The following is a 12584-nucleotide window of genomic DNA, read 5'->3' on the forward strand; positions in this document are numbered from 1 at the left end:
ATTCTAAATGGGTTCGCAGAACTGTCGTGGGGGGAGAACTCCAAATCAATCTCCATGTAGATGAACACAACTCTGGAGAGGAGGCTACAGAAGAGGAGGAACATCAAGTTGCCATTCGGTTCCACAGCTAGCTACGTAGTGGGCAATAAAGACAGCAAAAGAATACAAGATCATAGGGAACTAGACGAAGATAGACAGAAGCATGTGAGTTTTGTAATAGAAATGATCAACCTAGTGTACATAAACCACTGGAGAAATTATGGTATCATCCAAGCATAACTGAGTCGAGAGCCAAGGTCGAATGGGCAGAGGTTCTCCACAATAGCTTGAAAGAGGAAATAGCCACTACTCAACCTTTGACTCTTCCTGGATTGGCTCTAGAGAGAAGGCATTCCCTCTACTCAACCTTTGACCCTTCCTAGATTTGCTCTCGGGGGGGCATTCCCCCTGCCAAGGCTTGGGCATGTGCCCCAGCCTCTGGTCTCTCCTTCTCCAAAACATTCAAGTCTAGGATTAGCCCTCTTTCCCCAATGTCTTTGCTCAGTCGGGCCCTCCTAGTGTCCAATTCTTGTTTTTGTTGGTTACAAATCTGTAATGTTATAAGGCCTCCCGGAACTTCATCTCTACCCAGTTCGCATGATACCCTCTGCATCCCTCTTAATCCTTGGAATGTAAAGGGTTTAAAGTTTCCCTTTGAATAAAAGTTTGAAGGGGAGGCACTGTATGCACCATCCCTCTCTCTATAGGAAACCTTGAAATATTGCCCACACCATATGAAGGCATCCTGAGAGAGCATGACAATTTTTTGCTTCTTGGTTACCCCGACCCATTTGTTTGTTGCCAAGGTCCTTCTTGGAAACCTTCACCCATTTGGAAGTTTTTGCCTCAACCTCAGCGCGGAGGTTTTGGGTCTCTGTAGTGATGACTTTCTTGGCCTCATCCAAATCAGCTTCTAACTTTGCATTTGCCACTATCATTTCCAATGCTAAGGCTTGTCAACTCCCCTCCTCTGTGGTAACATACGATTTCAGCATATTACTATTGCCATATACATTTCTTCCTTACATTGGGAAGGGCTTGGATTTCATCCTTGAGGAATTCTAACATGGAATGTCAAACAATGGCCTATTCGACCATTACAAGCCTAGATCATGGAAGGAACCCTCACGGTCAACCATGGAGAACTGAAATGGCAAAAAAGAAATCCTACTGCATAGCTACAGTAGACTCTGTGCATCTTACATGCTACAGTAGCTTTATGGGTGTTTGTTAACTTCTTTGAAGTTCCGAACTCTTGAATCAGCGCTCGTTCACTGCCCATTTTCTTTCTTCCAGGGCTATTCTAGCTTTCATCAAGGCATGGACTGCTAATGCTGCTTGCCTTATGAAAGGACGAGTCCTTTTGAAATGGCACTACCATCTTTCTTGAGGTTTGTAACAGTTGATAAAAGTTTGTGTTTACACTGTAATGGTTGTTTCTTGTGTGCCTCTGCCCCTCTAGGATTGTGAGGGATCTTCAAACACACAAAGTTTCCTTTCAGCTCGAGATTTCCCTTCTGCAACTGATGGACTTGATCTCAAAGATACAAATTCCATTAGCTTTTTCATGTTGGTAGGAGGTTTAGCTCAGTAAGAATCGCAAATAAAGTCACATGTATAATATACAAGCTGCAGGTAGTGTCACTACATCAGCCATGCCTTCCCATCCTTCTCCCAGGTGATGCTTAGAGAGACTAGTAGAATGTTAATCAAACCTTATGGCCCAGTGTATAGTGGCTCAGTAACTACATCATGACTTTACCTTACCTGTAGCATATGCCTGCTAAAGAGATAGGCAACATCCACCCCTTGGCTTAACAATTCCCTTTCGGGTAGGTCAATGAGCATTCCAACAGGGCCTTGAAGCTGATCACCTATGCAGGAAAAACAGCCCCATCACTTTCTTAATTTACAAAGATGTTGGCAAAGCTTTCTGCTCCAGCCGTTCATTCCAGTTGAGACAACGGACAAGACTTCGGAACCAGTCATCAGTCTGATCAGACTTATTTACTGTTGGAAGAGGGTGTTGGCTCATGCAAACACGAACAGAATCACCTCTAGAAAGCTGTTGCCTTCTCTTGCCGTCAAAAGAAACCCAAGCATTGCTGCGTGCGTCTTCTGGAACCTATGATTGAAGAGATGCAATGAACCATCATGTGAGAATCTTACATATAAGCTTTAAAAAAAATCATGTGAACTTCAATGCTGATTTACCTTCAATTCCAGTAGTGCAGAGTCGGGAAGGATGACCGGGCGGAAAGAAAGAGAGTGTGGACAAATCGGAGTAAAAAGCATACATGGTACATTTGGATGCACCTGCATGCATGGTAAGAACCACATCAGAGCTAGCTGAGTATCTTTGCTGGTTATTCTTTCTTACCATATGTTCGACAACAGTCTACAAGCTTTCAAGATTATGTTTATCATATGCTAGTCCTAGTATGAAATTAAGAGTCAAAAGCACAACCTGCTTGTCACATGAGATTCTCCAAATTAAAAACTGATTTCTCTATACACAACAAAGGAATGGTGATTGCTGAAGTATGTCCTCACATCATGAGCAGGTGACATGGCTCCTCACGTTCTTTCAATCTTGTGCTCAGCTAGGCACAAGAGAGGCTTATTCTTGTAGAGACAGGATAAACGCTTATTAGTCAAAAGAATAAGGCTAAAATGCATGGGCAGGTAGGGAGTCACACACTCAACACTCTTCGGCTGTTGTTTGGGCATGGCAATTGGGAGCAGAATGGGGATGGAGCACCTTATGGCTTTCTTTTTCTTTCTGTTGTCTTGAGTGATTCCAGCTGATGTTCATAAGCCTTCGAGTAACCTTTCCACCAAACACCACCCCCCCCCCCCCCTCAACTCTTCTTTTCAGCCCCTGCACGCACTTCCCCTTCTGCCCACACTCAGCCCTCCCGCCTTATGCCTGCAGCCCTCCACCCCCTCTCTGCGCTTCCACCGCCCTCCGTTCCTCCTGTGCATCCCCCACTGCCCCTCCCTCTCATGCAGCCCCCCCAGCCACCCTTACTTCTTGCACAGCCCTCCCTCCCTGCCCTTCCCTCCTGCTGCCTTCCCGCTGCCTTCCCCTGCTGCCCCCCCCCCCCCCCCCTTCCCATGCTGCTCCCAGGTCTCGCCCGTTCTCCTTTCAGCACCAGTGCGCTGTTTCTGGTTATTCCCCATCAGAGGACCCCCCTTGTCTGCTAATCAGCCAGTAAACCGGCGTGCAGCCAGATCAAGAACAGTCAACCCTTGTTGGAGAGCATGGTCGGATTACTGATGACCGGCTCCTAGGCAAAGGTTATATCAGGATCGAGTTTGATTCGGCAGCTGTAGCTGAGAGCACGCTGGCGCAGAGCCCAATACTAGTTCGGAAGGCATGTGTGTTCTTCACCCGCTGTCACCATGGCATTTGGACTCTTTGGCAGGAGAGAACATTCTCCAGGAGGTGGCGATCTGCTGCATCGGCTGGTGTTTTTTCCATCGACGCATGGAGTACTCTAGGCTTCCAGGCCACTGTTTCACCTGCAAACAGAGGGGCCACCTTCCAGCCCACTGTTTTATCAGAGCCTGGAGTAGCTTTTTTGAGACAAAGGCTTCCCAGATCAGAGGATGAGGCTGATGGACAGCAAATTATGTGGAATGACTTCATTGGAGATGAGGTTGGGCGACATTCGGGTGCATCTTGATATATGCAGTGGCCTGGCCGGGAGAGAGGTGCATCGAAGTTATTGCTTAGAGAACCTTCTCCCTATGGATCTGAGACTTGCATCTACCCAGCACCTCAGAGGGAGTCTTGGCGGATCAATCCAATCGATGAAGCTATATCTCATAAGTGGCACTGGCACATTTCACGATCAACATCATCCTAGGGAGTTTTCTCCAAGATAGGAGTGCCATTACAGGTGTTAGCCTTGCTGGATCAGGATGAGGACGGAGATCATATTTTTTATTCTATCCAGCTAGGATGGAGATTGTTGAAATGTGACACACAAGAGATTATTCCTAGCACTGCCCTTCATCCAGTGAGAGTAGGTAGTCGCTCAGGAAAGCACTGGCATGTTGACCCTCCACCCGATATTGTGACCCATGGGTCTTGGTGCTTATGGTTGTATGGTGAATGTCCTATCAGATATCTTCATTGGGATGATCTAGGTGAGTGGGAGTGGATTGATGCATCCAATCCTACGAAGAGTCAGCCTTTTTTGAATTTTCAGCTGCACTGTCCGTAATACCAGGCTCCTTTTACTTGGACAGATTCAGAGGACTCTTACACTTAGGCTGCACTGGGAGAGCTATGGCATCATCCCATTGATTGAAAAGAGATTTTGGCACAGACTTTGGCATTCATCTAGGTGGAGCCAGATCTCCCACTTCTTTTGGTTATCCTTACAAGTTACATGTCACATGCACCCTGCACTGGAGTGCTATGTGACATGCTTGCTCTACATCAGTGCAACATTCATATAGTAGGATTACCTTTTTTAGGAATATTTTGTCGTATGCCGTGACCCCATTGTGAGCCCCAGTCTGGGACATGTTAGGCATGAGCTACGTAGGTCAGTCTCCACAGCCATAGGGAGTCTACATGTGTCCTCTTACCCAATTGGAGAATTCATCAGATAGGTTCATGTAGAAGTCAACCTTAGCTTTAGACAGTGCATTGGCAAGCATGTAGAAGCTTAGATGCATGTTATGCAAGCCTATGGGCCAGCCAAAGGCCCCATGAGACATGGTGGGAAGCATGACCAGCCCATAGAAAGGGTTGCTGTCCAGTCAGCAGCCTTCAACAGCAAGCGGACAGCATAAGAAGGCATTCAAACATCAAGTCGGCTAGCAAACGTCAGTCGGCCAGCATGAGGGACAACATTGAGAGACATGTACAGCATTTACTATAGCATTTTTATGTCCCATAAAAACAGACCGACAACAGCTATATGGACCAACCAGCAGCATGAAGTCATATATAAGCAATCAAAATGATAAAATAAATGTAATGCTTCTTGTGGCTACACTCCACCATGTAGGGAGGAACAACAAAATGATGAAACGGCTGAAATGTTTCTTGTGCCATCCTCGGATCTGGTTAGTGAACTAGAGGCATGTGGCATGAGATCTTGTACTAGCTCGTGGTACTAGTTTTGGTTCTGGTATCAGATTAAGCTTGAACACTACTACTAACTGTAGATATTTCATCAATGGATCTGAAAATGATCATTTTCAGCCTAGAGGATTGAAAGTCAAGCTTTAGCAAAAATTTTACAGGACATGACCATTCTTGCAGGACAACCATTTGGAGCAAACAAAGGATGCCCTTAATCAGAACTGGCACTTACTAAATTCATATAAGTGTACATCAAGAACTGGCACTCACTAAATTTTTTCAAGAAATGGATTATTCATATAACAAGTTTGTTAACTGTATATCACACCCTAACCAAATTTGATGGGCTAGATGCATAGAGACTACAGATGGCACTCAGACCTTTTATACTCAGTTGATATGCATCATTTCGGCAGATATTATACATACTCTTATGGGCACATATCTAAGGCCCTTAAAAATCTGCACAAGTTAGGTCCACTTCCTTTCTTAGGGAATGAGATCATGGGATCTTCTCTTCAACTCCCTCAAAAACCTCTTGAAATTATCAAAAATCCTAGAATAGTTAGTTATGCACACCTTGCCTTCTGGGATGATTATTGACCAGCCTTTGGCCCTGGTTTTCTATTGTTCTGTTCATACTTAATAAGAGTCTCATTACTTGCAAAAGAAGAAAAGATATAGTCAATCTTTTAGTTTCCTTTCAGTGTTCACTCACCATAGAACCACCTGCAGCCGTGGAATAGGCCGTGCTCCCAGTTGGTGTTGCCACAATCACTCCATCAGCTTGCACCTACATAAAAATACCATATCTTTGTCCAACATTACTTTCTCATTGGCTGGAAATGAATGAAGCTATCAGATAAATTCAAACAATGCCATAAGAATGTTGGAATAGAAAGCAACAAAGTTTGCCTTCGTGATGAGACGATCGCGTTCATAACACTCAATCTTGCAAAGATAAGGATTGGAGCCTCGATCTACCACCACTTCGTTAAGAACATCAAATATTTTACCAGGGACCGATTTCCCGTTGCGGAAGTATTCACACCGTAGTCGCATCCGAAGTGTTATGTATACACCTTCCACCATGGTATTACCATGAATGATTGCCCTCAAATCTTGCATAAAATCTTCAAACTGCCAACCACCCAGCATATGTGTCACTTCTATCCAGCACTGTAGATTATCTGCTGACAAGACAATCACCTTGAATGCAAGCTTGTCCCTTTGAGAAATGTGCAGTGCTTTTCTCGGAAGCCTTAAGAAGAGTTATATATTGCAATTTTTGAAGTGGGATGCTACTTACAGGGTGAGCAGTCAAAAACCCGAGTGAACCTAAATTGAATGAGACCACAGGGGGCACCGCATTCCGGAAAAGGTTTGAGGCATGAAGGATCACGCCGTCACCACCAAGGCAGACCACAAAATCAACTCTCTCATGTAAATCACTGTTTACAGAATTTCATAATTACAACATTGAAAGTACAGATGTATGCATATATGTATGCATCTAACGTATGCATCTATGCATGCATGTATGTATGTAAAATTTAGTATATGTGCATGTACATTTCAAGAGAAAAACCTTTTTGATAGTTAGAGAGAGTTCCAAAGCACCCTACATTGAAAGTTCTAAAACCAACCTTATATCCTGATTGTGAAATGTTTGAATGAAGCCAAACTCAGGAACCCTTGCGAAATGGTCATGAACCTCTGGCTCAACAATAACATTCATTCCTTCTTTGTAGTGCAAAAATGAAGCTACCTGCAGTTGGCATAGAGTTGCTGTTGGTGACAAATTTAGATCCTTCAAAACTTTTTTCTTTTTTCAAGTACAAATACAGTTGTCAAAACGTCCCAAGATAATGCAAACAACCTCCACACGTTATTGAAAATGGCAAGAATTGAAAACGCACACTCATCCCAAAACCACATCATCATGCCACATGATAGTAGGATACAATTCTTCTTCTTTATGAGGACATGTAAATTATTTTTCAATGCAACATTTTTAGTGGAATTATCTAGGTGTGTGCAGAAAGAAAGAAAGAAAGAAAAGTCTATTAATGTTGACAAAAGTTTAGGATACCAAAAATGTCACAATGAATTCATAAAGTAACTATACTGAGGAAAATGATAAAACAAACTAGCTAGACAAAACAGCAATATGAAACAAAGAAAAGTTACAAGGTAGTCCTGTAGTGGCTGAAGTATATGATATGATAAAAACTGTGTATTTCATGCAACAGAAGGGGATCAATGTGTAGCCTTTGTATCTGTGTTGTGAACTCATTCAGGCAATAGACACACTGAATAAGGTCAACAGAAACATAGAGTGTAACAATAGAAACAGAGCTGCATCCACATACAAAACCAGCACTTGGTGTCCGGATGGCAAGCCAGCACTCCTGCCCTTCCCTTGCTCCCTTCAGAGTATCTGCTTACTAATTGTGATGATTAGATATTCTCCTGCAGACCATACTCAGTGCTTGCAAGGCATGACTACCAATATTGGGTTTACTTCCGGGGACAGATTTGTGCCATCAAAGAAGGGCAGGCCATAAATCTTCTTCTTCACAAGAGGCGCATGATGCACAATCAGCAGGGCACAGAGGTGAGGATCCTACCTTGGAGAAGCTGAAAGGCATTTCTTTTGGCCTCACATGAAGAAGGGCGTGCACAGTTTGTGCATCTGTGCCACAACTGCAAGAAGTTCAAACCCCAGGATCCCTCCCCAAGGAACACTTTTTCCTCTACTTCCGTTCACATTGTCCTACAGAAAAGAGATTCTACAGGTTTATTGCCTCCGCTAAGGACACCTCGTCAACAGCACAAGGCTGTGCTTCCTTCCAATGGTCATCAATGGCGGGACAACTAAAGGCCCATACTGAGCATTTTCACTAGAGGTGGCACTGCCACTACTCCCCAACCAAAACCCAATCAATAGTTTAAAGAGAAGAGAGGTACTGAGCAGAGTACACAACCTTTTCACCAAGCCATGTGCATTGTCACATGGAATGTCCAGAGGTCTAAGAGGAGAGGGGTGGCATAGCAGAAAGATAATAGTTCATGAAGAACTGCAGAAAGCCTTGATAAGCAGAGAGATTGATATTCTCATGGTCCAAGAATATTATCCTGCAGCTGGGCACACTCAAAGAAGTTGCCCAGATGCAGTCATAGCCTGCCCCCTGTTTGGCAGGATTGGATATCAGTGAGGAACCACCTGCTTCCACAGGTCACAAAGTCCAGATGCTCAGAGCCCTGGATGCACACAGAGACTTCTGATAAAGTTCATTCAGGTGCGCCAACAACGACCAGTGTTTGAAGAAATCCAGAACCAAATGAACATCTAATGGGAGAAGAAAACAAAGTTCTTAACAGGTAAAAAGTTTGGTTTTAAATGTGCACAAACAGAGGACCACACTAAACTCGCACAATCCTGGTGCAAAAAAAAGTGAAATGCTTCTTTATTGCCTGTGTCCCTGATAGTACCTGCTGTGCCTCTTGCATGAGTTCAGTACCCAACTTCTTCAAAAGAAGTACAGTTTTGGGAGCAGTTTTCCACATAAGCATTTGTTGCTGAGTGCTTGGGTGTGAAAAGGCCAATGTTGACTCCTTCACTTTTTCTCTTGTGCATGAAAACCCATCTGTCCGGACAAGATACATTTCAGCCTTCTTCCTAGACTGGAGTCTAACGACACCGGTTGTAGAGGCACACATATCACCAACAACAGTCACCTCATCACCGTCGTTTACAACACCATCATTGATGTCGGAAACTCTAAGAAGTGCTCCATTTGTCGCGCTCTTCTGTGCAGAAACAAAATAAGAGGTTCCAATAGTTGGTTCTTCTTGATTGCCTGAAACAAGACTTTGTGTTCTTTCAGCAAGCCCAGAGAGATCGCTGTGTCCTGGTTGTGTACCCTCACCTGCTGCATCATAACTGCTCTCCTTTTCCCCAGCTCTAGGGATCCCTGGATCACCTAAACACCTTCCACCAGGCTCGGGAATACTTGTAATCAAAGGGACAGCTTCATCTTTTTGAGTACCACCAAATTTGGTTGCTTTTGAGCTCCTCTTCCACCTGAAACTGGCTGGTGAAACCTGCCTACCTTTTAAAAATTTTGACATATCTCGCTTCGAAAAAATGTGGAATGCTGGCCTTTGTGCTTCGAAAGGTGTGGAGGCTGAAGCAGCTTCTTGCAAAGTAACTCTCTGTTCACTCAACACCTCAAATGAATCATTGTTGACAAGATCTAAGCTCCCAGTTGAGGATCTGACATCAGCTTGCCCAGAGATCTCACCTTTACAGTGTAACAGATTGTCTGCAAGCTTTTTATCAACTCCTGATGAGAATACATGACTGTTTGAAAGATCTGGAGTGGCATGATCTTCCAGAGACGGACTTACAAGGCCGATTTCACGCCATCTAGCCACCATAGCAGAAGTCCTACCTACCCCCTTTAGGCTGTGAAGGTAAAGAGGACGGTTGTTTGTATCAGCCACCAACTTGGCAAACTCCATTACCTGATCCTTATTGGGATTGTTCCCTGGATCAACAGGCAAGCTGATATGGCTTAGTTTACCTGAAGAAACCGCACCAGCGATAGCAGACTTTGCAAGATGGTCTCCATTGTCTTCAGCTCTCAAATCAACGATGACTTTAAAGCCTCTGTCTACCAACCAATGTACCCCATCATCTGTTACCTGACCACCTCTCCAAAACACTACCTCACTGTCTGTATTCTCATTCCATGGTGTCTTTGACCTCACAGCCCCCCAGTTTGGAATGTCTTCATGGCTGGGTGATCCTTCTGCCCTGGCATAGCCAGCATCAAGGCAAACATTCCGCAGCTTCTGAAATTTCTTGTGCATTTCTGTAAACTGGTCATCATCTGCAGGAAAATAACAGAGAAGCAAAGCCGCTAGTTGTTCACAGCATCTCTTCATTTCAGCTCGAAATTGAGCAAGGGGAGGTATCGAGTCATGCCTTGCCATGGCTGTGAATCCCAGATTGAGCCGTCCGCCAAGCACCTCTTGTTTCTGCTGGTGAAGAAGTGCCCCAATGCACCCAAGACCGGAGACCACTTTCTCTTCCAGCAAGGGAACATCTTGACCTTCAAGGGATTCTAAATCACCAAAAGTTTTGCCATTGTAGCCATCAGACTGGGGCCCTACAAGCTTTCGAGCATCATTCACTGAGCGCAACGCCTCCATAACAGCATTATGCACTTGCTGTACGATTCGAAAGATTCGACAGAATGCCTCTACCTCAGCTAGATCACCCGGCACAGGCCCATGCCGAAAGTGGTACAAATCTTCATCCCTCATCTGTTGATATAAGAATGGCAAGTTCTTGACGAATTCAGATGCGAAGCTCAAATGATGTACCTCAATGAGTCGAAATGCTATGTAGGCACATACTACAAAATTGCGAGGAATGCATGTGTAATCCTATAACCACTCATTCAAGAGCATTTCATCAAGGAATTATATATGATGATAGAAAGGGAGAGGATTATACACACTAATACCTGATCTGGTTCCATTGCAAGAGAGCCTCTTGTGAAGGCGTCCCTCTGCCATATTGGCTGATGGCCAGATACTGTAGCAGCTTGCTGCTCCGATGAACTCTCAGACGGCAAAGTTGGAGACGACGATGAAAGGGCCGCAGCAAGGCTTGTCATGCGTTCACCATCGCCATCACCCTCATCATCTTCGTAACTGCGAAAGAGCAGTCGTCTCGGAGGAGGAGAAGAGGGCTTGTTCTTCGTCTTCTTCTCTTTCCCTCCTCTAGTGCGCCAAGCTCTGCTCTTGGAGCCCTTGAGGACCCCCCACGCCAAGGAGTCGTCGTGGGCGCACCATTGGAGTTGGCGGCACAAACTAGACTCGGCCAGCATCCTTCACCTAGCCAAGTGGGCGCCCAAGCACCATCAACTCAATGGAATGGGCAGCAGTCTTCACGTGCGTGTTGGTGAAGCAGCTGTTGCTTCTGTGATTGATGTTGAGAAGCTATTCTCCCCGATTGTTTGGGTTAAGGATCAGATAAGCCAATCATTCATCAGCTTTGCCACTTGTACAAGTGCCAGGCTTCCATGCATTGACTACTGATGGAAGCACGATGACACTTGGATAGGATTCGTGTGCTTGAGAAAAAATATATTTGATAAAAAATGTTGGGACTTGATCATGCATTGAAGCACGATGACACTTGGATAGGATTCGTGTGCTTGAGAAAAAATATATTTGATCAAAAATGTTGGGACTTGATCATGCGTTTTAAGGTGCTTTATATTACATACATAGTGAAAAGAGATCCCCTCCGCCCATTCTCATGGCCGGGGAGTCTCCGCGGGTACGCGCTAACGTGCCCCCGAGCCCATTTCCAACTCCGACCCCATATGGACAATTTCCACATTCCTGCCTCCAAAACCACCCTTGACTTGCCATTACACCATATCAGAGTTTCTCTCAGCTTTCCGATTTCTAGTCCCTTTGCTTCATGAATGGTTCCCACATCAAGCTCTCCCTCTTGCTGGCCCGGCCTCACGTCTCGGCCCATTGACCCGGCTCACCTCGGCACATGACTTCCCATCAAGCCCATTCGGCCCGGCCTCCTTTTTGGCCCATAGGCATAGCTCCATCCATATCTTAGTCTTCCACACAAATCCAACATCATCGGCCCGACGTAGCCCGTCAATTAGGCGTCACTGTTTTTGTTGTTTCCACCGTTCTTATTGTTTTCCCAACCGTCACTTCATGCCCGACAAAGCCTCCTTTTCGGGGTGAGGGAGAGGCAACCCTTGCGGGACACAACCAAGCCAAAACACTGCTAGCACTGGAGGCAAGGGCGTGCCTACCTGAGTGCGTGAGTGATTGACGTGCCTAAATGGTCTGGTCTTGCCTCATGAGTGAGACCATCCTCCCATAATAGTCTCCCCCGCCCATCCCAAGAATAGGAGGGAAATCTGTAAACACCTTAACTACCATGCGAAAGTGTTGTTAGGTGAAGTCTTCCATGCCAACAAGAATGCAGAGTCAATGATTTGAGTTAAGTGGTGTGTAATCATAGTTTTTATAATCTACAAAAGTGTTGTTATGTAATAATGTGCACACTACTAGCCACCTTGTGAGATGCGTTCGTCCTTGTTGTCTGTAGAAAAAGACAAAGAGGCAACATGAAAAATCAATTGGAAATGGCGATGAAATGAGGTCTACTTCTTGGAAAAGGCAAGAAAGGTACACCACCCACTAACGCCCGAAGACATAGGCGTATGGCATCATCATGATTTCAAAGCTTGCTTTGGACATAATTCTTAGTCTAGGAGACATTACAAGAGATCTTCCCACTAGTACTCCCGCCAATACCGACCTTTTTAAGGAGATAGTTTCTTTCAAACATGTGATCTTATGGGCCTCAGTATTTTCGTTGATAATT

The 12584-nt window shown here is 44.9% G+C and overlaps 1 protein-coding gene across 4 annotated transcripts; it reads right to left on the reverse strand.

Moving 5' to 3' along the window:
* Positions 1 to 1571: 1571 nt before the first annotated feature.
* LOC147610645 (NAD kinase 2, chloroplastic-like) lies at positions 1572 to 11248 on the reverse strand. Of its 4 annotated transcripts, none has more exons than XR_015264024.1 (8): positions 10681 to 11248; positions 8639 to 10477; positions 6790 to 6911; positions 6453 to 6594; positions 6059 to 6333; positions 5862 to 5936; positions 2254 to 2355; positions 1572 to 2164 (listed from the first exon to the last, which is right to left on the reverse strand). XR_015264024.1 is itself a non-coding variant. In XM_086786159.1 (8 exons), exons 1-8 carry the CDS (start codon positions 11044 to 11046, stop codon positions 1949 to 1951), a joined length of 3087 nt encoding a protein of 1028 aa, XP_086642285.1. In that variant the 5' UTR covers positions 11047 to 11248; the 3' UTR covers positions 1572 to 1948. The 4 variants fall into 4 exon arrangements, 1 of the variants encoding a protein (XP_086642285.1); XM_086786159.1 differs by having other exon boundaries at positions 6059 to 6283; XR_015264025.1 differs by having other exon boundaries at positions 1621 to 2164; positions 6160 to 6333.
* Between the last annotated feature and the right edge of the window lie 1336 nt (positions 11249 to 12584).

Source organism: Cibotium barometz, chromosome 49, assembly GCF_041138505.1.
Source record: "Cibotium barometz isolate CiBa-2024 chromosome 49, ASM4113850v1, whole genome shotgun sequence".
Lineage (NCBI taxonomy): Eukaryota > Viridiplantae > Streptophyta > Polypodiopsida > Cyatheales > Cibotiaceae > Cibotium > Cibotium barometz.

Coding starts and splice junctions, on each gene's coding strand:
- LOC147610645 (XM_086786159.1), bottom strand. CDS start 11,046: ATGCTGGCCGAGTCTAGTTTGTGCCGCCAACTCCAATGGTGCGCCCAC. Junction 10,478..10,680: donor TTGCAATGGAACCAGATCAG/GTATTAGTGTGT, acceptor TTATATCAACAG/ATGAGGGATGAAGATTTGTA. Junction 5,937..6,058: donor GCGATCGTCTCATCACGAAG/GCAAACTTTGTT, acceptor ATTTTTATGTAG/GTGCAAGCTGATGGAGTGAT.